Raw genomic sequence first — 25252 nt, forward strand, 5'->3', positions numbered from 1 at the left:
CCTGGATTAGACTCTACACGGGCTCCTAATCACAGGAAAATTCCTGATTTTCAAGGGAAAGGAGTTCTCCTAGTAATCACCCACTGTAGTATGCCAAATGACACCTGGAGCTCATCCTATGTTTTTGGCAAACGGCAAACATTTCAGAGCTACAGCCATAGCAGACAGGTTCAAAGTCCCTGCAGTGTCCTCACTGACTACCACCTCCCACTGCTGCCAGAATGGAGTTCATCAACAGCACCCTTTAGCATCATTTGGCTGCCTTTATTGCCTTTCTAACATTTCTATCACTCACATACCAAAGCAGTGGTTTTGCTTGCTACAAGCAGTAAGGGGCTTTTATAGCAGACTTGCACTGTGACATTCCTAATGATTATTCCATTTTTTAAGACTGCTAGCCAGAACTAAACCTAAGCTGGTTTATAATGTTCAATACTAATCTGGACACACCGTGCCAACTTATAAAAATATGAGGATTAGATGAGATAAAAGTTCAGCCATCTGGAGGCTGTGATTTTGCTTATGACTTCAGCTGTCTACATGCAGTGGCTCCTTCCCTCATTTTCATCTAAGTCCTATCTGCTTTCCATACCCTGAACATTTCAGCTGAATGAGGATGCTGTTAGCAAAAGCAGTTCAGCGATACGGGTGAATGGTTTCGTCTTTTCAACAGAAATGGCTCAAAGCTGAACCCAGGCCAAAAAAGCCCCAAGCAAACAGTAGCTGAAAGCTTCAGCTACCTTGAATGTTTGGCAGAAATTTGCATCTCGGTACCACCAGGTGAACTCACTGGTGCTTTTCAGGTGCTCCATCTATCTGTTCCTTTATTTTAAATTTGCTGTGCTTTGCTAGGAAGAGAAGACGGCTCTGTAAGTGTTGCTGTAGATTCAGCATGAGAAGGAAACAGAGCTGTTTATAAAATGTTCTGAGTGGATGGGAATGGCTGAATAAAGAGAAATGGATGGGGGCCTGGGGGACCTGATGCAACAGAGGTGGTTGCACTGCCTCATCATCACAGCCACAATACTTGGCATTTATGGACAGAGCTTGGTACATCTTCATGGAGTGAGGGACTGAAAAAGGGATAAAGACCTGGTGGCATTACCCCTCCTGGAACTGTAACTGCAGTGGGCTGGTATTGTAGAGTCACCTCTGGACTGTGGACTCTGTGTTGATTTTTGTAGTTAGAAACCAGGAGAGCAGGAATGTAGCTGGCTCTGCAGCAACACAGTCCTTGTACTAAAATATCCCACAACAAAATGGTGAGAACTGGGTCACATCTGTTACTTTTCTTTATGCAGAAGACAATGCTGAACTGTATGAAAATGTGATGAATTTACACTACTGAAGAAAGCCCTTTCTTTTCTACTCCAAGATTTATACATGAGAAAATGTTCCCACTTCCCTTCCTCCCACTCTGATGCCCTATCCTGATTATTTTTACAGGGAAAAAGGTACAGCAAAACACATACCCTTTGCTGGACTAGGCCTTATTCCTGTTTTCTGGAGTGAAGTGCGTTGTCGTGGTGATGAAGAAAATATACTGTTATGTGAAAAAGACACCTGGCAAGATGGGACATGTCCTCAAAAAATGGCAGCTGCTGTCACATGTAGCTCCTCCCTGGGTAAAAAAAATACATATGGTTTTCTCATGTCCTTATTTTATTTAAGCAGGAGTTGTAATAATTACTCATTATAAAATCAGAAAAAGTGTTAAGATTTCTTGGAACAGATTATAATTGAATTAACTGCTTCAAATACCTCAACCAGCACCTAGCTTATCAACTTTTTACCTTCACTATAGTCAACAACAAATTGCTTCTTTCAGATGTAGCTTGTGAGAAAGAGTAAAGTAACAAGAATCTCTGGCTGTAAAATGAGGATTGCTTCCCCATTTGTTTTTCTTTAATGTCGAAATTATTAGGAAAACAAGTATCATGAATGTTTTTAAGATGTTTGATATTATTTTAATCAATATGCTAACTAAATGGGCAGGCATGCCATCAGATTTAAATGGTGCTGCCTTGAGGAGAGCTGGGCTGGCAGTGCTGGAGAGCTGGCAATGCCAATCTCTTCAGCTGAAACCAAAACATGTGGCTGCAGCCGGTTCTGTGCTGCCTTTCTCCTAACTTAGGTTTTTATCCAAAGAAGGTGGGTGCATTTTTGTCCTAAGGCTTTATTAATAATGAGCAATATTTTGATAAATGGCTTGTAAAAGAATATTTTGGTCTTCAAAAACTACTGAGTAGAGGAAGGGAGAATATTTTCGAGCTAGGGGACAAATTAAAGAACAAAAGTAAGAGAGTTTTGCCTAAAGAAACTGAAAACCATAAATGTTTTCAGGTTTTGCAGGTTCCATTGCAACTAGCCTTTTAAAATATTTACACACACATCCGCCCATATTTCATATCAGTGACACACTAATATGAAATTGGAGAAGTATCCTCAGTTTGTTTTGGTGGTTTTTTTATAACCAATAATTAGATTAAATGATAGCATTAATTGGTTGGAAAGTTTCACAAAAACTACTCAAATTTAAATCATTTGGATGTTAGATACGGTGAAACTTGAAAACAGCCTTGTTCACATCACAGCAGTTATGGGGTTTTATATGGCTTTAAACTGTTTCCATTATCATGGACTTATCAGCAGTGATGCTTTCAAGACAGTTTCTTGATACACCAGAAGAGAGCTACTGATTTTAAAAGACTGGAAGAAGGGAACAATACTTGCACAATTCCACAGTCAAAGAGATTTCACTGCTCTGACTGGATTTTCTAATGCAATGACAAGACCCAAAGATGGATTTCTATTTCTCTGTCCATGACATAATTTTTGCCTCTTACTTCAGATTTTACCTGATTTTGCTCTTGCTTGTGGAGAGGTAGCTCTACTGAATGATTCAATATTAGATCTTACAGCACTAAGTGTCTGTGAATGCTCTGCCACCTAGGTAATTCAAGATCAACATGGTTACTTGTATGTGTAAGATTTTTCAGCTAGTGAGAGTGGAGCAAAAGGGAACTCACTTTCAGGTTTTCCATCTAAGTAGAAAAAAGAAAATGTGGTTCTTGAGCAATGTCAGAGAAACCATTAAGCCATCTTCCTCTTCCTTTACTATCAGAATGATATTTCAGGATGTGCATGACCTGTTCTATATCCTGTGTTTGCTCCCAGGCGCTGTCTTCACTCCGATCCGGCTGGCTGGTGGGAGCAATGCCCATGAAGGAAGAGTGGAAGTCTACCATGGTGGCCAGTGGGGCACAGTCTGTGATGACCAGTGGGATGATGCAGATGCTGAAGTTGTCTGTCGGCAGCTTGGCCTTGGGTTTGTTTTTCTACATGTCTGTTATTCCAGCAGCAAAGCAGGAGAGCTATCAGACCCACAGCTGAAGCTAGGAGAAACACAGTTGTCAAAAAATGCTCCTTTAAAATCATAATGATACTTTGGAGCAGTAACTAAGTTTATTTTATAGAAGATTCAGGTACAGTGACATTACTTTCAATTCCCTGGAACCAGTTCTCAGTGTCATATGATAGGGCTAATTCTGTCTGCTTGGCCAGACAGATAAAGAATGTCTCAGAATAAATGTTGACTTTGTAGAGAAAACTCACAAATTCCGTAAAGTTTCAATCAAAACCTGTAGGTGAAGAAAAGAAATTTTTTGACTGTTCAAATCCCTACGATCCACTATACTGCAGAGTCTGACAGCCTCCTGGCTTTGGCACAAGAACTCTGCTTTGTCAGGAAGGATATGTTTTTTGGCATGCCTGTGAGAATCTCTCTGTATTTGTTTAAATCACGAGTCTCTGAAGATTGTCAGTTTGTATATACTGAGCTAGGGATCTGTTCGAAGTTTTGACAGTTAAGCTTGTCAGTGATTCTGCCTGAACTAAGCATGGTCTGAGATACAGCTACAGCAGCAGAACAAGATTTTCTTGCTTCACTTTCTTAACAGCCGGGGGGATTTTGATACCCCACAGAAGATAAGTAATGGTATTTGCAGAAAAATGCTGCAGAGGTGGGAGACTAAGAGGAAAACTGCTGGACCAGAGAGGAAGGAGATGAGGACAATTGGGATGGAAGGCCAGTGGGGTTAAAGAGGGAAAGACCTAGGAGCAAATAGCAGACAAGATGCTGGGTTGTATCCCATGCAGGAGAAGGGGATTATGTCTGAGACAGACTGGATGAGAAATAAGCAGGTAAATGCAGAGAAGATTGGAACAGAACTCACCTGTTCAAGCCTGCTGGGACTACAGTGAATTGAAAGAAGTGATATTGAAAGTAGAAAGTTCTGTGGCCTTAATGGGTGGTCTCCAGAGTGTACTTTGTTTTGTAACTGAGGCCCTGGGCTGCCCAAGCCACCCAGATTAGCTCAGAAGGATGAGAACTGTGAACCAGTTAAAAATATTGTAGATCTCCTGCTGAGCAAACACAGGAACCAACATGCTTCTCTGACATGAGGATTTTTTTTCCTCCCAGATTATTTCATGTTGTATTTCTATATTCCTGCATTTTCAATTGGGAATACCTAATGGAAAGTCTATCTTCTTGCAGGCATTACCTGCTTTTGAATGGGGCTGCTGTTAATAGGTTTGGGGAGTTACTAAGCTCTGCTTTGCAGTTCTGTATACTAATTACAAGTGTAATGCTCTTAGCCTGCCTCCTTACTGATGACACTAAAACTTTTTATTACTTATATTTAATCACCACAAACCACAATTCTGTGATGCTTCCAATTTGATTTGTTTTCTGAGTAAATAAATTGTATTAAGATGGAGCTAAAGCTTTTTGAAATATGTCTAGAGATTTACAGAATTTCTCAAGTAAGCAAGACGTTACAACAAACATGCTAATTAATATGAAGTGAAATCTTATCAACAGTGGCAACAGACCAGTTCTGAAGTACTAAAAATAATCTAAATTTGCATACTGTTAATCCATCTGGAAACATGCCAGAAACTGTAAAAGTAAAGCTTCTCAGTAAATAGCTTCCTACATCCCTTCAACTTTTCTGTAGCACTCCTATAAAACTCTGGAACATGAATCTACCTTTAGTAGGCGGGAAACAATGATAACTTCTTTTATTATTTGGTTTCCTAAATAATTTCTGCTTGACACAAATTCTGATTATAATGATGGGATGTGTTGTTTCTGCCTAACTCCAGAGACTCTTACTGGAATATGGTATCAATTGTAAAAGCATTCAGAGCAGTCCATCATTATCTCTTAGATTTCAGCCAGCTGCTTGGTGAATAAGGATTTTTTTCCTTAATATTTTCTATACATTTCTGCCAGCATTTTTATCAGTTACACTGGAAAAACAAGATGCTTTTTTAGTTAATGTAAACTTATGTTTTAGATAGGCTAATCAATATAGTCCAAAATTAGACATTTCACTCTTGCCATTTCAAACTAGAGTGAATATAGGAACAGAGAAAATATTGCATGGAAAGAAAGCAAACCATGGCAAACATTTGTATATGAAAGATACGGTATTTTAAATAGAATTGGAAAAAGCCTGATAGATAATAAAGGGTTAAACACTGCATAATTTCTGTTATTCTAAAACAATTGAGTGTTTTCAATAGTTTTTGCATAGCTTTTTCATGCTCAAAATCCTTTCTGCTGACAGAGAATATACCCCACACAAGGCTAGTCATTGGTCTGCTTCCTGTTCTTATTTCTAATGCTGATGGGTGATACGACACTTGTCAAGCCACCTAAGATCTCTTTGCTGTGGTTTTCACATGACTAAATGGGGAACAATCACATTTATCTGCCTCATCTGGGTATTTGATAAATGTGCTTTGAGGACAACAGGTAAAAACCACTTCAGAAATATATACTGGGTTATTTTTACTATATATAGATATTAAATGAATATTAAAATTAGAATGCTCATACCCAAGCTGCACATCTGTAATCTCCCCTAGGAAAGTTAGAAGTCAAAGGCACAGGAAAGGAAAATCTCCAGCTTGCTTCCTCCTGACTGGGTGCTCTTTGCATTTCCACAGGGGTGTTGCCAAGGCGTGGAGCCAGGCTTACTTTGGAGAAGGCTCTGGCCCCGTGCTGCTGGATGAAGTGCGGTGCACAGGAAATGAACTCTCGATAGAACAGTGCCCGAAAAGCTCCTGGCGAGAACACAACTGTGGCCACAAAGAAGATGCCGGCGTTTCCTGCACACCTCTCACAGGTACTTCAGTCATCAAGCAGCAAAAGACAGGACACAGACAGAGTTCACAGCTCTGCAAACACAACTTTTAAAGCTTCCCGAGCGGATGCAGTAAAGGCAACGCTCCTGATTTTGCTTTGGAACAATGATGAGATGTAAGAAACACTGATCCTTGTTCTTGTTTTCCCTTGTTACCGGCACAGATGGCGCACTGCGGCTCACAGGTGGCAAGGGCAGCCACGAGGGCCGCCTGGAGGTCTATCACATGGGGCAGTGGGGCACGGTCTGTGACGATGGCTGGACGGAGCTGAACACGCAGGTGGTTTGCTGGCAGCTGGGATTTAAGTAAGATTACTTGATACTGGTTAACTCTGTGACTTGACCATGATGACGAACAGTTACATGAACCCTACATGGACACTATTTTAAGAGTCTGCTTTTTAATATTAGCTGAGTGCTTCAAAGAAACTACCAAGTTAAAATCCATTAAAGCCTGCGTCCCCCAGTCTCACAGAGCTATTTAGGCCTTAGTTTAGGTAGAAAAACCTTCAACAAATGTGATTTATCAGCCTTTATGCACCAAGTTCCTTCCAATTATTTTTTTTTCCCGAGATCAGTGCATGTGCTATAGAGAACTGATTTTGACTTCTATTTTGCCTATAAAAGTTGGATTCCTCTACATCTTTGCTTATTGTACAGTCATTATTAATGACAGACATTTTCAAGGTGAAAGTCCTTCTGCACTACCTCAGAAAATCCCACAGCCTGGCTCTGGAACAGTTATGTAGTGAAAAGCATTTTAGCAAAATTCCATTTGTTTCATGCATTTACTCTTCCCTACTTTTCCTCCTGACCTGTGGCTACAAAGATACACTCTCAGTAGGTGACTGTTGTCTTGCCTTCAGACTTGAACAGGTGACATTTAAAAAAGGATTTTGTCTCAGACAGTGGCATTTAAATGTATACAGAATACTAAGAACATGCTTAAAGACTCAGAGTTATTGAGCCAGCCATATGCTTGGTTGAAGAGCAGCCTTAATCAAAGGTATTACATTCTTAAGTTTGTACTAATGTAACAGTAATTCCTTGAAAAAAAACATTACTGAAGAGGCAGCATATGGTGCTCTCACTGAATTTAATGCTAACTGAACTCGCTTACTGAGAATACTTGAGAAATCTGTTTCCTCAGGATTAGCACTTTCCCTTCTCATGCTTAAGCATCATGTGTCCTCTGATGACTGTGGACCAAAACATACCTCTGTGTTGTGCAGGTATGGGAAAAGCGCAGCTGTGGAAAAAGAGAGCTACTCAGAAGGGAGCTCTGGGCCCATCTGGTTGGATGATGTGATCTGCTCCGGGAAGGAGACAAACCTTCTGCAGTGCTCGCGCAGGGAGTGGGGGAAGCACGACTGCAACCATCAGGAGGATGTCAGACTCATCTGCCACCCGGAGAACGACAGCCACAAGCGCTCACTTGGTAAGGAAGCTCTTTGCTAAAGTCACAGTATGAGTATTGCTGTGGATACAGATCCAATCAAAGTACAGGATACTTGAGGATTCTCAAAATCCTGGTATTTGTCAGATGGGTGCAAGGAAAGTAAAAGGAAGGGAAAACACCTTACTTTTCTCCTGAAGATCACAGGAAGTAATCAGGTTTTGTTTAGAACGTAAGCATCCAGAACATTAAAGCTCAAGCCAGGTTTGCACGCTAACAAAGTCACATTCCAGAGATGCTGTTCCCTCAGCCTCCACCAGATTTCGGAGCCATTCAGCATTTCCTGATAGCGTACCTAATTTTACTTGGCTGGAGACATAGCTGAGCACTGGGGAACACAAATCCATAGCACATCCTCCTATGGCTTTGCATTCAGACAATCCGAAACAAGGGCTGTGGAGACGATGAGAAGTTCAGAGGTAGCAAGAAGGAAGGGTGAGAAGCATGAAATTATTTCTGTGTTACTCCTGCCTACCATTTATATGTGTCTGGGTGAATGGGCCCCACTTGCTGACCAGGACAGAATGATACTACACACCCAGATAAGAGAGTCAGTTCCCATAGCAAAAGCCTACAAACTTGTATGGAAATAATGAGAATAAAAAGACTGATAAGGAATTATAGAAAAATACCAATTAAACAGTGAAACTAGAACCAAACACAAACAAATAAATTCCAAAGATTCCTAAATCCACATGCAGATAGTTAAACAATAATTCTGGCTATGAGATGTGCACAGTAGATGCGCAATGAGTTGCACAGCGATTCTGCAGCAGTTTCATTTTTACAATTTGCTACACAAAGTGTGTAGCTTGTCAGTATGTAGCCTTTTAGAAAATTGTTGCCAATGCCATTTGGCTTACCCAAGACTATTTCAGTTGAATTTGAAATTAGTATTACATGCCTGTTTCCTGGAAATCACAGACTAAAGGTTTATGCCACAAACTACAACATGGATTTACTGCATAATGTTGCTACTTGCTATAACAACATTCAGCACTTCCACATGTACTTTTTGAACCTCTCCCTCTTCACAGGCTTACTCTATACAGTCCTCTCACCATCCAATGAATGTTTTATATTGCAATACATATATCAAATCCTACTTGTTAGAAAGAATTTTCCCAAACCAAAAACAATAGGAATTCAAACCATGACTGCTGCCTTTACAGATGTAAACCATATGTGCCACTTTGCTCAAATTCCTATAAAATATCTCTGTTGAAGGAGTTTGGTTCAGTTAAATACATCCATATGGTAATATTCTCACATCCCCACTACTAGAATGCTATATTATTTTGTGATCATAAATATATATATATATATAAAATAAAATAAAGTACTATTAGTACTCTATACCTCTATCTGGTTAATGAAAGTTTAATTCTCACTATAAGTTGTATTCTTCCAGAACACATCAGATCAAGAAAATAAGACATTTTATCTGACTTTTCTTAGAAGATTTCTGATTAGAAAGTGGACAAAGTGTTGCTACCGTTTACTTCCCAGCATTTGAAAAAGCATTTTTTTTCCCATAAGGATAAATTCAGTGGAAAAAAAAAATGAGACATTAGTAGATTATAGGACTTAAGGAAATATATTCAGGAACACTGAAAAGGAGCTAGGATACACTACAATAATGGCATTTCTCCAGTAAGATCATGACAGTGTAGGGAAACAGAATGGTGGTGAAGTTAATTCATGTAACTGTCCAGTACCAACTCCAACAGAAACAATATGCTTTAAATTACATCGGAAGCAGACTTGGATTTTACCTTCAAATATGTCCCTGTTCATTTAATGACTTAGGCCAGACTTAACTAGCACTGACCAGATTCATGATTGGTATACAAAAGTTATTCATACCCTAAACTAATCTGAATTAAATATCAAATGCAGATATCTCAAAATACTGCTTTAAGAGTGCAATTAAGTAATTCCCCATCCTCACATATTTAGAAAACATTAGGAATGGGTTGGAAGGATGAGGAAGTGTCTTTTCTGTTATTGTAAAAAGCAACTCTCATGAGTATAATAAAGATTATAAAGTATGCCATAGAAAAATATTTCGAAGGTGATTCTCCCTTGAACATTATAAAGAGGCCACAGAGGAATTCATAAGTGTTTAAAGGGTATTTGCATTGCTTGCAGGCTATAGAGGAATATTAGAGTAAGTAAGAATTAAGTATTTACTTTGCCTAATGACTCAAAACTTAACTACAGGAAAGCACTGCAGAAACCATGATCAACTAAGTCTGACTAATCCACATAAGTGAAATTTCATAATATAAATGTATCTGAATAAACAATCACTTTAAATTGCTAGAAAAATAATCTAGAATAACATGCTGCAGAACAATGTGCATAGAGGTAAGGAACAGTTGAAGTTTGACACAATGATGCAATATTTTTGCTGAGACAGTGGCTACGAGGAACAGCAGCAACCAGTTTGAGAATGAGTTTATAGACAGATATAACTAAATTCACCCATAAAGTTTCTGTAAGGAAAACTTGTCCAGCTTGTATGAGTATCATATCAAAGGCATCTCATGTGTTTTCTACCCTTTTGTATAGAATTGTGGTCAATTTCTGAACTACGTCACATATTTGCATGGAATGAAGGAATTAGCTGAACTCTGAAGAGTGAAGTACAGGAGTATTTAGTATTTGTCTTGTCATTTGTACCAGCTGCTTCCTCTTGCCAGCCAGGAAGAATATGACTATTTTTACCACTGATATTATGCTCGTTGAACATAAACACCGGTTGTACTGAATATAATGAAAAGAACCAAAAGCACCAGTTCTTGCTTCTGTTGCTGTGAGCTGACAACAGTAATTTATTCCCAGGTCCTCCCATCAGGCTGATGGATGGAGAGAATAAGAAGGAAGGACGTGTGGAGATTTTTATCAATGGCCAGTGGGGCACAATTTGTGATGATGGATGGTCTGATAAGGATGCAGCTGTAGTCTGCCGACAGCTCGGCTACAAGTAAGAAAACTCATTAAGCTGTTCCTCATGTTTTCTATATCTAAAAATCTTAAGTTTCTGCAACCAAATACCACAAACATGTCTGATAAGATGATGTGTGTCTTTTAAAACTTGTCAGTATGGCAATTTTTTAGAAAAATGTGCTCCTACTATTTGTATGAAAAATAGTAAGGCTTTGCCTTCAAAAGGAATATTCATTAAGTAGCAGAACTGGGAATGGGAATGTCAGTATTCAAAGGTGTGTCAGTCTGACTGGCAACAGAAATGCGAGTTAATGTAAGTTATTAAATATTCTTCATTAGAAGTTAAACATTCCAAATTATTAATCTATTATTAAATAAAAAGTTGTAGTTGTCATATTTGTTTCAAAAACAGGTCAGTGTCCACTGTCACCAGGTGTGGATATGATCACTGCAGATTCAGATGCAGGCACACCAGCTACTGAATTCCCAATTTAATGGAGTTTTTTCCTTCATTTACTGATCTGGCTAGATTTGATGTAGCTTGAAGATCTGATGAAGCTGTTACACAAGAGATTATGGCTCCAGTCTGCATGACAGTAATTTGAATGAGTTTCATTTAATACAGGAATAGACTGGACAGAACAAACCCACCCTCTAATTAAAACCACTGCAATATATGTGTCATTTTTGAAAGAAATCACTTAATCAGGCTTACATCACTCATCAGCATTTTTCTTCTGGATACCCAAGAGCAGCAAAAATATAACAACTATAGGGCAGATATATAAATAGCAGTACTAATAAGACTTGAAAAATATCCAGAACACTAGTGAAATACAACAGGAAATTAGTTAAATGTCTTCTCCAAGTGTACCTATAAAGAAATTTGAGCTGGAGAAATACAAATCATATTAACTGTTTGTTGTATCTAACTGTGAAGTTTGTCCAACCAAATATCATCACATCATGTCTGAGCACACTTTAAAAACTGCAGGGTGTTCATTTGGTAAAAGCCTCTTTAAAAGGCTTCAAAACAGCAAAACTTGACTTACAAGTCAAGATACCACTCTTACAAGTTACCTGACTTGGAAATTCTAGGACAATCCTAGATTGGATCTATCCCAATCCACTGGATCTCCTCATTAACCATATCATGAATAATGATAATACTGCACCTGAAAAGCTCAGCACTGTTATTGTGCATGGCCCTTGGAGTGAGAGAACTGAGAGGAAAACACCTGAAGCCACTTGTCTCCAGGGACAGATCTGAGCAGGCAAAAAGGTTGTTTCTCTGAAGGTCATCAGTGCATAGACAGCTGGCTTAGAAAGCAGGGACTGAGGGACATGTATTTGTTAGGGGTGCACTAAAGCTGCCTGTAAGAGCACATTCCAGCATGTAACAAACACACAGATGTAACATCTGTACCTTCAGAGATCTCCCAGTTATATGAAATAATTTTCTCCATTAAGCTGCGCTCCTTGCTCAAAAACACCATGATTTTTTTACATTTGTTTCCTGACAGATGTTCTTCAGCGGGGGCTGGTTTGGGTTTTCTGTGGTGCTGCTGGTTGGTTGGTTGGGTCTGAACAGCTTTCATTCCTGTTATCAGCAAACTGAGAGATTACTGGTGCACAGTAAGAGACAGATTGCTCTCATACAAAGGTAGGAAGAAGGAGGTAGTGCCCTTATTAAGTAACTGATAAGATTCTGGAGAAACAATTCTGTACTGAACTGCAATAAATACTTCCCTGGGGAAGGACAAGAATACAACAAAGTAGTTTTCAATATCCTGAGGAACTTTAGAACAATGCCCTAAAGCAGAAACTTTGTTATTTGACAGAGATACCAAAACCAGGTAAGAATTTACAATGAGTGCCTGTACTGCCTCACTGTGTTGTAACAGCAAACGTGAACACGTCAGCTGCCCACAGGTATCAGAGAGTTGGACTTATTTTTTGTGGTTATCAGAGTATTCCTCACAAAAGAAAAACATGTGGAGCAAGAGTCACACTATTTGTGACTGACATGTCAAATCACAGTAAACTCATTAGGCAGTGATTGTCCTACACCAGTTCCAAAGGCAGTCAAGGTTCTGGATTATCTGGCAAATACCTCCTAACCAAAGAAATTGAAAATGTGTAAGGAGAGTTGACCTTGTGGTATTGTCTCTCACCTAATGTTTCAGGAGCTTCTCTTTCCTGGCTTTTCACAATTTCTGCATTCTATCCAATGTTCCCTGCTTGGAAATCCTGCCCACCTACCCTTCAGGACATATTGAAAAAATCCACACAGGCAAAGCTATCCATGTGCAAGTTTCAAAAGGGAGGAAGCTCACTTTTGTGTCACTTTCATGTTTCAGTTATAGGGATGTGGCAATTGAGAGCTGGTTCAGTTTGAGCCAGCCACATTTCCACTGTGACCAAGCTTTGAAAATGGTTTGACAAATCAGGATTTGTCCCCAACAGACCAAACCCAGCTCAAAAAGGGATGTAAACTCTTCATGCCATTCTCACATAGCTTCCCCAACACTGCAGGTATTAAAGAGGTGTAAAAAGAGCTTGCCTAATATGTTTTTATAGTCAAAATCTCTTTCTCTGCTCCAGCATTTCATCACATCTGCAGTTACAGTTCTGTATGCATAGAAGCAGTACTTTACAATATACAATTATAAAATACCCTTTAAAATGGAAACCTGTATTTCAGTTACCTTCAATTCCATACGTCCTTATCCCAGTAAAATGTCAGTAAATTGCTCTTAACCAACAGGTAAACTTGTAGCTCAGGCACACTTAGAGGTGCCTGTGGCTTCCTGCCCCACTTCTCTGTACAGCCAATTGAGTGGTCTCTCACTCATAATTCTTTCAGACTCTTACACCATGTACAACAAAACACCTATTAATAAATTAAGCAGATTGCCTTAACTAATTAACAGTAATAATCTATCACAGGAGCTGCCAAATGAGATGCTTAAATGCTACACAAGCACCAAGTGCTGGGCTCCTCCCAAGAACAGGGCAGTGCAGACACTAAACTCACCTCCAGTCACATGGCATTTTTAGACCTCAAATATGGGGTGCCCTGTAAAAAATGACATGATAACCAAATATTTCAATAACCACTAACAACTGATAGGTCTGTACATCATGGCTCCTATTGCACTGCCAGTATACTGCATTTAGCTGGCCCATCTTTCTGAGGGAATCAGACCTGAACAAATTATTTTTAGCTTTCACAGATGCTGACTTTATACGAGGATTAAAGAGATTATGAAAAAGCAGCTTTCACATATTTTGTTTTATGGCGAAATGTAACGCTGATACAACGTAAAACACTTTGCACACTGCCTTCTAACCAGATACACAAAAGCAGTTTTTAAACATTAATGAAATGTAGCAAATTTTCTCACAGATTTTTTTTTCAACATAAAGAGAGGTGGTGAGAACATGGTTGTTATCAAGTGAAACAGTGACAGGGTTTGGAATGAAACTGCATTGTCTTTGACTACTCACTTGGAAATTTGAGTAAAACGTAGAGTAATGCCTCAATATGTTTAACAATAATAAAAAATACGCTCTGTTTGCAGAGGTTCAGCTAGAGCAAGGACAATGGCCTATTTCGGTGAGGGCAAAGGCCCCATCCACGTGGATAATGTGAAGTGTACAGGAAATGAGAGATCCTTGGCAGACTGCATTAAGCAGGACATTGGGACGCACAACTGCCGGCACAGTGAGGACGCGGGGGTCATCTGCGACCACCTCAGCAAGAAAGTCCCTGGCAACAGCAATAAAGGTGAGACCCTGTCGTGAGGGGCAGACCCACAGGTCCAGGTGAGCAAGTGTATGGTAGGAAGACACAGATGGAACAATCCCACCTCACAGAGGAAACAGTCTTATCAGAAACAATTACAGAACAAAAGGGGTGGGAACCCCCTCTGCTTACACAGTGCAGCTGCACAAAGGAAGCACCCAGGCTGCTCTGTCCAAACAGGGTCTTTGTAGCCATGGCTTACAGCAGCCACGTTCATTAAGCTGCTTGAGGGACATGATGAAAAAACCTAAACAGCTCCTTTCAGCTTCTCAAGGTGTAGGTTACCCTCAGATAAGGACTGAGATCTGCGAGGTTGGCCAAAGTCTGCTTCCACTTACAAAAGTAAGGAAGAGCCCTATGGAATCCTACATGTGAGAAGCAAACATGTAAATGCCTCTAATCACAGCCAAAAGAACTTAGCTAGGATTAGCTAAGAACTTAGCAAAGGATTTCTAAGTCTTGAAAGAACTCACTGTATTTTCCCCAGTCAAAAGACCTCAGCTATAAAGAATTTCTAAGTCTATTTTCCCCAATCAAAATTTGCCTGTTAAAAACTGCCATGAAATACAGAATAACTTCAACCTTTAGATTATTTTTTAAAGTTAACTGTCATTGAATATTGGCTACTTCTCATGTTGAGTTTAACACTCTCTACCATCTCCCTTTCTGGTTTAGATTCTCTTGCTTCTGTTTGTGGGCTGAGGTTACTCCATCGTCGACAAAAGCGAATAATTGGTGGGAAAAATTCTTTACGGTAAATAATTGGTAAAGACAAATAATTTTGAATATAAGGCTTCTAAGACATGTATTTGCCATAAGTGGTTTGCCAAACTTACAATTTTACTGTAGGCTTGTTATTTTTCTTTTCACTTGTCACAATGCAGGAGTAGAAATATACCCAAAGCAAATTTGGCAGGAAATTAAAAAGTACTAATTGGTAAGTATTTGCAGCATTAGTTGAAAATCTGTAGATGCTTGTGGGTAAAGTCCTTGAATGGGTTATATTTTTGACTTTAAAAATAGCTATTTTACTTTTATCAGAGGATATCTTGGTATCAGGATGTGAGCTATAAAAACAGAACTATCAGCGTAGTATAAGGTTTTAAATGCCACCCACACAAAAAGAAGAGGTCTGGGTATGATTCACTGCCTAAGACCTTATTTTCCTTCACAAAATAAGCCTTGATGATGACAGAGCTAAAAAACAGGAGACAGTGACTTTACTTTTTTAACAGGTGTGACTTAACACACGAAAGAAATATTCACACAATCTTACAAAAGGCATTGCAAAAAGATACACAAACAGCATCATTACACATGACTGTGCAACCTGTTTCAAAGTACCTGCACAGCACTGATCAATCCATTTCAAATGGATTCCCACTGCCTAACTGGGGGAGCTTCAAAGGACAGTAACAAGAGGGAGCCCAGAAAAATATTTTAATACAGCCAGATAAAGTAAAGTAGGATGAGTTGCCTTAGTGAAGGGACAAATGAGATAACAGATAATGCATTGCACAGGAAGAGACTGAGAATTCTTGTCTCAGAATAAGTGTTCTAAGGACACTTGCTGAAATGCAATGGTGACAAATAATGTATTGCACAATTCAGTCAGAGCAAGGAAGCTGGTCTCATCATAAATCAGCACAGGAATGTTAGATGAAGCAAAAAGGTGAGAAAAATCCAACAGTACACACAGAAGTGCTTCAAAATCAAGCAAGGGAGCATATTTATCAGAAAAGGACTCAATGTCACAAGAAGTCATTAAGACAAAGAACTTGAGGAAGTTTGAAAAGAACTCATGTACCAGGAAATGCAAAGCTGTCTGAATCACCTCCCTTTAGAAAAAAACATACTAAATCCTACCTTCCAAAACTGAGAAGCGTCTAAATAGTTTTATTCTTTATGAGAAGTAAATTCCTCCACCTTACTTTAAAACATCTGGCTCTGGTCACTCTGAGAGGCTGGACTAGATGACCCCTGGCAGCTCTTCTTGTCCAGCACACCCATTCAAGTGGACAGCAAACACTCAGATTACCTGTCTTAGATGGTGCCACTGCTTACAGGTGCAGCTCTCTCCCTTTCCCTTCCCTGGCTCCTAATCTATTTAAACCAGCAAAAAAACCCCAAACATCCTGCATTCATAGGTATGCAAATATGGCCAGATCAACTATGAAAACAGATAATCACAGGCTGAAAAAAAAGTGCTCCTCTATACTTGAGACTTCTGCAGTCACTTTATACCTCCTCTTTTGCCAGCTTCCTTTCTCATGAAGAAAGGGATGGATGCTGGGTTCAGCTTTTCAAGAAATTCCCCTTTCCCCTCTCCAGCTGACAGGAAATTTCGGGTTTGTTGACTGGGATGGTATTTGGCAAGGAACCCAAAGAATCTATGTTTGGCCCAATGAATGCAATCTGAGAAGAGAAAATTCAAATAGCTGACTGTGGGAGGAAGCACTTAAGAGTGCTGGATGCCCAAATTCTCTGTGAAGTAATGTGGACCATTGTCCAATGGAATTCTGAGGGTTGCCAGGACATAAAATATTCACCACCCTTAATAAACAGCACATTTTGTAAGAAAGCTGTGTCAGTCAAAGCAAGCCAACAGGATGCACACAGCAGGTAAGGGAGCTCCCCGCTGCTGCACCCTGAACACCGTGTGTCACTCCCGCAGGGGCGGCTGGCCGTGGCAGGTGGCACTGCGGCTGAAATCCTCTCACGGCGATGGGAGGCTCCTGTGTGGTGCTACTCTCATCAGCAGCTGCTGGGTCCTCACTGCTGCACACTGCTTTAAAAGGTGGGTCTCTCTTCAACTGTGTACCATGTTTTAAATGTTTTGTTGTTCTGGGCAGATGCAAAACCATTACAGTTCATGTACAGTTCAAGTCCATGGAAATCTGTTCCAAGAGTTGGCCTTTGGTTATAAAAAACCCTTCCACTCAACCTCCTTTCCCTCAAACAAAGGAAACACCCTAATGCATTAAAATTATTTGGGTGTTGTCCTTCATGTGATTTACATTTGCAACTTCAGCATTTTCATGAAAAAATATAGACAGCACTTCTGACATTTTAACTTTCTGTTCCAACAAAAATGCAGCTTATGGCTTTTAGATTATAGTGAAGACAGCTGAGCAGACACCAAACATAGGGACTGTGAAATTTCGGATTAAATTTGCTAACAACAGATCTTGGCAGTGGTAGATCTGTTTTTACTCTATCACAGCAGTAACTAAATGCAGGACTTCACTGCTGATGAGGTCACTGAAGTATAAATGAACCAACTTGCTCAATCTTGTGATTGGTGATTATTTCACTGGAACAGGCTGGGAAAAAAGCACAGGGGAGCACTACAGTTTTGATGGTATTTGCTCAAGTGAGCTGCAAATGTTTCACATTTTGATTTTAAGCCTTTCCTTTTGCACACTAGTAACTAAAATGAAGAGTCAGATATGCTTCTACTCGAATGCACAGTGTATTATTACCTTTGCTGAGCACCAGATGCACATCTTTTCTTGTTTCCTGAAATCACAAAGCACTTTCCTTGGTAATATTTCAAGCTGAAACAGTCAAATTTAGTAAAATTTCCTACTATTTCACCTGACGTCCCAGGTGCTTCTGCAAAACTCTGGAAGCCCTTTAGTTGCTTTCATCAAAAATCACAGACAATGGCTTCCTATTTCCTTGTTCATTATCTCTGGAGTGATTACCAAAGATGCTGCCTGAGGCTCTTGAGAAAGCCTTTGATTACAGGCTTGAAAACTGAATGCGGTGCCAAGGAGTGCCAATTTTGGATACTCTGCTGAGCACCCACAGGATGGGGCAGCAGCATGGCTGGAGCAAAGGACACTGTGGTACTTCCAGATTGCTGCAGCCACTCAAGGGGCTGTCACAGGCAACCCTGAAACTGTTACCTGAGGTCTCAGTGACCAAAGCGTTGTTTTGTCCCAGAAGCTTCCTTTAAACTGTGATTAGACCTAAGCATGCAGCTCCAGGAGCCTGTGGATGCACTACTGTGCACTGAGGGAATCCTTTAGCTCTAAGCTGGCTTTGGACAGGCTGGGCTCAACTTCCAAATGATCTCAGAGTGATTTTCAGGGATAGGGTTCCAAGAGCTATCTATAGATCAAGTGCCTTCTTCACATATTTTCCGCAGATGGACAAGAGAAAGGACAGTATACCATTTCTCATATCCTGGAAATTGGAACACTGCTTAAGTAACCAAAGTGGGCTCATCTGTACCGGGGGTAAAAATTAGCATAATTTTATGCATGATGCTTAGAATTGTTCACCAATACTACAGTGGAATTATTGGTTTCTATACTCTTGCAGAGACTTAAATTAAGATAAAATGTTTGAAGCTATTTCTTATTTTATAACCCACCCTTGTCTCGAGTTATTCTGACAGTTACAGGGAAATTGGAAGGTCTATACATCTAAAAAAATAACTGGGTAATTAGAAACATGAAGCATAGGAAAAACCCCTTAATGTATCCTATACAGAAGGTCATCTTGGGATGAAGGGATGCTTGCTCAGAGCCTGCAGCTCTCTCTCCACAAAGCCTAGAAGTGAAATTTTGCTCATGGAAGACCTGAAGGATTAGACCAAGAAAGCTTTACAGGCAACCAGGAATGTGACCCACAACTAGAATAAATATTCAGTGGTACAGCTATATATTGTGAAGAAAACTGAAATGTCCCTGCTTTGTCTGCTGCTCCTCAAGCAGGCTTTAGCAAGCTATGGAGACCAGAAGATTGCTAAATGGTATAAAAAGAGAAGGCATAAGTTACAAGGTGATGGGACACTGTGGGTAATATTTTCTACAAGCATATTAGAAATTTCATGTTGAAGGCTATTAAGGAAAGGGAGAAATAAAAGGAAGAACATTTCTGTTAGCTTAGCCATATTTTAAACTAAATACATGTACCTAACAGTACTCCCTTGTTTGCATTTTGCTGGGAAGGGCTGTGTCTCCTGTAATACAAAAATCTTCAAAGGCAGGCACAGAAAATTGTTACTCCAGCCTCAGAAGTAATCTCCAATGTATTTACCATTTAGTCCACGATGTGAAAGAAACTGGGATTACATCAGATGCAAAACAAGCCTAGAGATTTACAGGCCTCCTGTCAGTTTCACAGTAGGTGCTCGTGATGCACAAGTGCTTTGTCATCCTTACTATAACTTCAGTAAGAGGTTTTTATTAAGTTACCTAAGCCTCTAAAGTTCCTCAACTGACCTACAAAGCAGGCCTGAACACTGTTTTCATTGCAGTCATTATCTGGAGCACCACAATGATGTCAGTACCAGGCTGTCATTGCAATTACTGGCAGTTGACGTTACCCTTGATAAATAAATTTATCATGCACACCCTATACATTTGAAGTGTCAGTCATGGCAAGTGGCCATAAGAAAATTGGCTGTGAAAATACTCCAAAAGAACATGGCACAACCTGAAACCTCAGAAGAAGGATTTTATATTCTTTAGGACACACTGAAATGTCAGTGTAAATATTTGAGAAAGCATTTTCACTCTTTAAAAAAAACCTTTTGGTAACATTAGCTGCGTGAACAAGAGAGAGAAAGTGACGAGCTCTGTTTGCACGCTCAGGGTGTGACCTGGCCTGAGCCAGCCCTGTTTGTTCTCACCTCCACCTCAGGTACGGCAACAACACTCGCAACTACGTGGTGCGGGTTGGGGACTACCACACGCTGGTGCTGGAGGAGTACGAGGAGGAGATCGGAGTCCAGGAGATCGTGGTGCACAAGGAGTACAGGCCTGACAGCAGCGACTACGACATTGCCTTGCTGAGGCTGCAGGGGCCTGAGGAGCAGTGCGCGAGGTTCAGCACCCACGTCCTCCCTGCCTGCTTGCCACTGCGGAGAGAGCGACCGCACAAAACTGCTCCCAACTGCTTCATCACTGGATGGGGTGACACAGGTAAAATCATTCCTCTGCTCCAATCTGCTTAGCTGAGGCTGCTAAAAAACCCCTCAAATAATTAAAATAAGAAAATGCTTCAAATGAAAGCATTTTACTCTTTTTTAACATAGGGGAATATTTTCTCTCCCGATCCTTAACCAGGAATGACAATATTTTGTTTACTGAATACAGTTTGTATTTGGAAAGCAGTGATTAACCATGTCATTCTAAATCACAGACCCTGTCAGTAAAGTGGCCTCATTAAGACTGACAAGCAGGAGTAAAAAGCTCATTTGTTGCCAGGCTCAGTAACTAACAGCTCTAACACATTTAAGGTTTCAAAGGTAAAGACCACGAACATTTTAATTTTAGAAAGGTTACTTAAATTACAATATTTGAATAGAAAAATGGACAGAAAACACGCACATAACAAAATTTCAAACAACATTTTAGTGTTCCTTGTTACCACTGACATTTTCAACCACCTTTAAGTAACAGAACATCTTGGCAAAATTTACAAAAGCCTCAATGCAATCTGCACTCCAGGCTTCTACTTGTTTTTTTCGGTCAGTACAAGATTCTTCCTCTTCAAAGGAATTCCTTGTCCTTTAAATGTTTCACAAATTAATAACCATGTTTTACTTTTATGTTTTTATGGTGCTGAACGCAGTGCAAGACAGCAACCACACTTGAGCCTTTGTTGCAGTGACTCACTCAAAGTGGCAAGGAGACAAGGCATGGCCAAGGATCCGCCCCTCCTCTTCACATGCACTAATCTGCCTGCACAGATGTTGGGGTCACTCTACTACAATAAATGAGGGACAAGTAGGGTGGCTTTCTTGCTAAAAACTATTGTTAATTCATTGCCTAGCTCTGTCTAGCCTTTTCACATAATTCACTCAAAGTCCTGCAATACTGCTAACTTAGGACATCTGTTTCAGGGAGCATTAACCACTGCAGTAATTGGCTTCAATTTATGGTAAGAAATTACATCATTGCAGTACCTCAGCTGACATTTCACACTTACTCTATGAATCATAATTACTTCACAAGTTGTATGATTTTACTAAAAAAAACCCAAAACCAACACTGGCTGTCATTTCCCATGCTTCCAAACTGAAAGAAATGCAAGCTATGGAAAAAACTAGAAAGATCCATTTGAATGCTCTACTTGGAAGCCACCAGAAGATGCAGCACCTGTTCAGGCTGAGCTACACTAGATTTGACACAGACTATTGTGACATAGAAATGAAGGATTTCTACTGCTTTACTCTCAGCTGTGTGAGACTCCCAAAAATTGCTTCTGCATAGACACAAAGTGCTCAGAATAAACCCAACTCCAGCCTTGCAAAGATCCAGACAACACACACAGGAAAGCTACTTTTTAAAAAAAGCACCTACATTTTACATTTACAATATCTACAGCATTCTAGTACTGTATTTAATGCAGAGATGTTTTCAGCAGTCTTGCTTCCAGTAATTTTATATAATTGACAAAGCAGCTTGAAGATTCGAGAGCAAAAATTGATTAAATCACATCTAAGTTTCCACGACCAACCACTGTAATGAGACAGTAATTTGGATCTCCTTTTTAGGACGGGCTTATTCGAGAACATTACAACAAGCTGCCATCCCCTTACTTCCCAAGAGGGTGTGTGAAGAGCGCTACAAGAGGAGATTCACAGGGAGGATGCTCTGTGCTGGAAACCTGCAGGAACAGAAACGTGTTGACAGCTGTCAAGGAGACAGCGGCGGACCACTGATGTGTGAGCGCCCGGGGGAAAGCTGGGTCGTGTACGGTGTGACCTCCTGGGGCTACGGCTGTGGGGTCAAAGATTCCCCAGGTGTCTACACAAAAGTATCATCCTTCGTACCCTGGATTAAAAGTGTGACCAAACTATGAACGTCCATAATGAAAACCAAACTTTGAGCAGCACAACTTGAACAGCACACGCAGTTGTGCACAGCTGGGGCCCACAGTGGGTGGAAACAGACATTTTCCTGATTCCTGTGTTTTTGTTTTTATTAAATCCAAGCTGTATACACACAACCCTTCCAGTTAGGGATTACTGTCCTTCCTGTTCCAGAAGTTCAAATGCTTAATGAACAAGTTACCATGTGTCTAAGGGGAAAGGTGATAGCCAGCTAGAGCAGTACTGGAGCAGGACAGCTGGGGACTTTGCTGAGACTCACTGCCCACATGACTGTAGCTCCAACCTATTTATGCTCCAAGCTTCTCTACAATTAATAACAGATCTCAATCTCCAGCCCAGTTTATTTAGTCTATTATTCCTATGATTTTACACTCAGTCCCCTAAATCTGACTCATTCCAGTAGCTTATGAGACCATTAGTAGCCTGATTCTTGCTAAGTAATTCTGAGTACCAAATGCGGGAAAGGAAACAATGGTCAATAATCACATCCCCAGCTAGTCTGTAAATGTCCTCGCAGGTTAGTGTCCCTAAAGCACATTCCCAAACAAAACAGGCACTACACTGACAGCTTCCCCATGAACATCCTGTACAGCTGCAAGAGCAACCACTTGTCCACTTTACCTAAGAAGCATTTGTCACATTTCTGAAACTTGCAATTTTGAGTATATAAAGCATTGTGGGGAGGATTCACTTTTTCTGTTTACCACTAGCTGTCAGTACAGTGTCAGACTAACAAACATCCCTATCCTTGCACTGCTGGCCTTTCCTCAAGTACTGCAAAGAACCTCAGTCAATCCTACCAGGCAAAGTTACACATACAATGGAGTTGTTGAGCAAAAACTTGTCTGAAAAGGTCTATGAAGTCTTAAACCATGCTATCTATAAAGTAATAGACAACTCTCTCCTGCTTAGTTGTCACTGGTTCAGACTGATCTCAAAGGAAAGACTCCTAAAGCACTGACGCATCTTGATTTTGTTCAATTCCTTTTCCAAATACTGTTCCCTGTACTATGAAATCCCTAACAACTTATTATAAAAATGCACTGATAACCAACTTACTGTCCAGTGAACCTAGAACACAGGAGGTAATCACCACCTTAGCATAACAGTGAAAGGCACCAATCTGGGAACCACCTGGGAAGTGACTCAATAAGGAGGGAGCCACGGCAGCTCAGCACCACAATCCCTGGCCAAGGCCACGCTCCAGGCACCACAACCATCATCAATCAACAGCTGTGCTCATACAAACACAACCAAAAGCTGTGGGCCATGAAACGCTCCGGTGTGACAAGTGTGGCAGATGAGTGTCAACACATCGTGATTGTGCAAACTGTGACTACCAGTGACTGCTTACCCATTTCCTATTCCCCAAACTGGCTGTGACTGTGCTGTGTGGTGTTTTGTGAACAAGTGGGGTGCTTGCATTCATGCTCTAAGTGGGCAATCATTCGTTTTTGTGTGGCTGTGTGTCTCTCCGCTCTTGTAACAAATATCCAAGACCACTCACTTGCACACCAAGTGGCAACAATATTGCAGAAGCCGATGTGACTGAACATTTGGCCCTTAATATCTCCGACCCAAATTTAGGTTTGCAAAGATCAGGACTAATTACTGTAACTGGTGCTAAACTAGTACATGAGGTGCTTTAATACATATTTCAGTTCTCTGTAATTCCACACTATTTGAAATAGTGTGAAATACTTTTAAAACTCCATAAATCACTGTACTGTGACCACCTCCTGTTAGACCAATGTGAAACACTGTGCTAGTGAACTTTGAAACCATTATGTTTTTACTTCTATATAGCCCTTAATTAGCAGGGAAGTCAGTCTGTCAAAATATATCTGCATTTAACACCTGAGCTTTGTTGTACAAGACCCATTGAGACTCGTGGTGAAGCAGGCTACCTAGTGCAATATACACCTTGTATCCAGGGGAAATACTCATCTTTAATAGCTGCACCACAGGAACGGAATACTTGGAGCGGGAACTACGCCGGCATACTAAGTGTAGTAAATGTTTAGATCCAGTACAGTACTTCGTTATTTTTGCTTTTAATAGAGTGCTTTGTTAGATTTTAAAATGTTGCACACTACTGTTTCCATGCTGAGCATGCCTTTTCAGTTTCTAACAAGAAATGAAACTGTCTCCATCTTACGCCGTTCTCATTTTTGCTCAGTGAGCCTGATGGTGTACAAGTATTCAATAAAAACTGCCACACTGACTACAAGCTCTGCACGCTCATCAATACGGCAGATGCACGAGCAGCTGCTGCAGAACATCAGCTGGGTAAACCTCATGTGGGCTTTACCTGAGAAAGGCGGCTCTTGAAAGCACCCTCCTCACAGCAGATAAGCTTAGGGCTATTTTCTCTGAGAGAAAAGTTTGTCCCATTCCCTTTGCTTTAACTCAGAGCAGTTAGGTTGTCCTAAGTTCATCCTACACTTTTAAAGCTGTTCAGTAACGGTTTTAAATGGTGGCACCATGAAAACACTTGGCACTTGTTACCAGGTGAAATGACCAAAGAATCCCAAAGAAATTTCATCTCTCCAGGTTCCCCAGCACCATGAAGATTTCTAGTTACATGCAGCCCTCTTGAACTTCCCAAGTTTTTATTTCCCAGAGAATACACAAAACATCACCGCAACTGACACACAAAGCCTCCTTAAAGTGGATCTTATCTCAACCCTAAACAACTTCCAAAAATAAAAATTTGTCTGCCTGGCATTTGCCCATCTAAGATAAAGAAGTAACTGCCCTGCAGAACAGATGTGGTAATTTCTAAAGTGCTGAGGTTACTACACAAGTCCAGTGTTTTTGGAGAAGAGGGAACTCACAGTACTCACACTGCTCAATGTTGGCTTCCAGGCTTGGCAGCCACCACCTTGGAATGCAGAGCAGAAAGCCACATGACAGGGCTGCAAGGAGTAATCACACACCACCAGTTGAACAGGTGTGCTATCACTTGT

The 25252-nt window shown here is 40.4% G+C and overlaps 1 protein-coding gene across 1 annotated transcript in view; it reads left to right on the forward strand.

The window, feature by feature from the left end:
• Positions 1 to 24508, forward strand: part of PRSS12 (serine protease 12) — a 33239-nt gene extending 8731 nt beyond the window's left edge. The window contains exons 3-13 of the mRNA XM_058837190.1: positions 1447 to 1625; positions 3178 to 3328; positions 6019 to 6197; positions 6380 to 6521; positions 7448 to 7653; positions 10519 to 10660; positions 14208 to 14413; positions 15107 to 15185; positions 17106 to 17228; positions 20087 to 20367; positions 21945 to 24508. Coding sequence (XP_058693173.1) covers positions 1447 to 1625; positions 3178 to 3328; positions 6019 to 6197; positions 6380 to 6521; positions 7448 to 7653; positions 10519 to 10660; positions 14208 to 14413; positions 15107 to 15185; positions 17106 to 17228; positions 20087 to 20367; positions 21945 to 22252 — 1996 coding nt within the window. The 3' untranslated portion in view covers positions 22253 to 24508. The remainder of the gene's footprint in view (positions 1 to 1446; positions 1626 to 3177; positions 3329 to 6018; positions 6198 to 6379; positions 6522 to 7447; positions 7654 to 10518; positions 10661 to 14207; positions 14414 to 15106; positions 15186 to 17105; positions 17229 to 20086; positions 20368 to 21944) is intronic.
• The last annotated feature ends 744 nt before the right edge of the window (positions 24509 to 25252 follow it).

The sequence above is a fragment of the Poecile atricapillus genome, chromosome 4, assembly GCF_030490865.1.
Source record: "Poecile atricapillus isolate bPoeAtr1 chromosome 4, bPoeAtr1.hap1, whole genome shotgun sequence".
NCBI lineage: Eukaryota > Metazoa > Chordata > Aves > Passeriformes > Paridae > Poecile > Poecile atricapillus.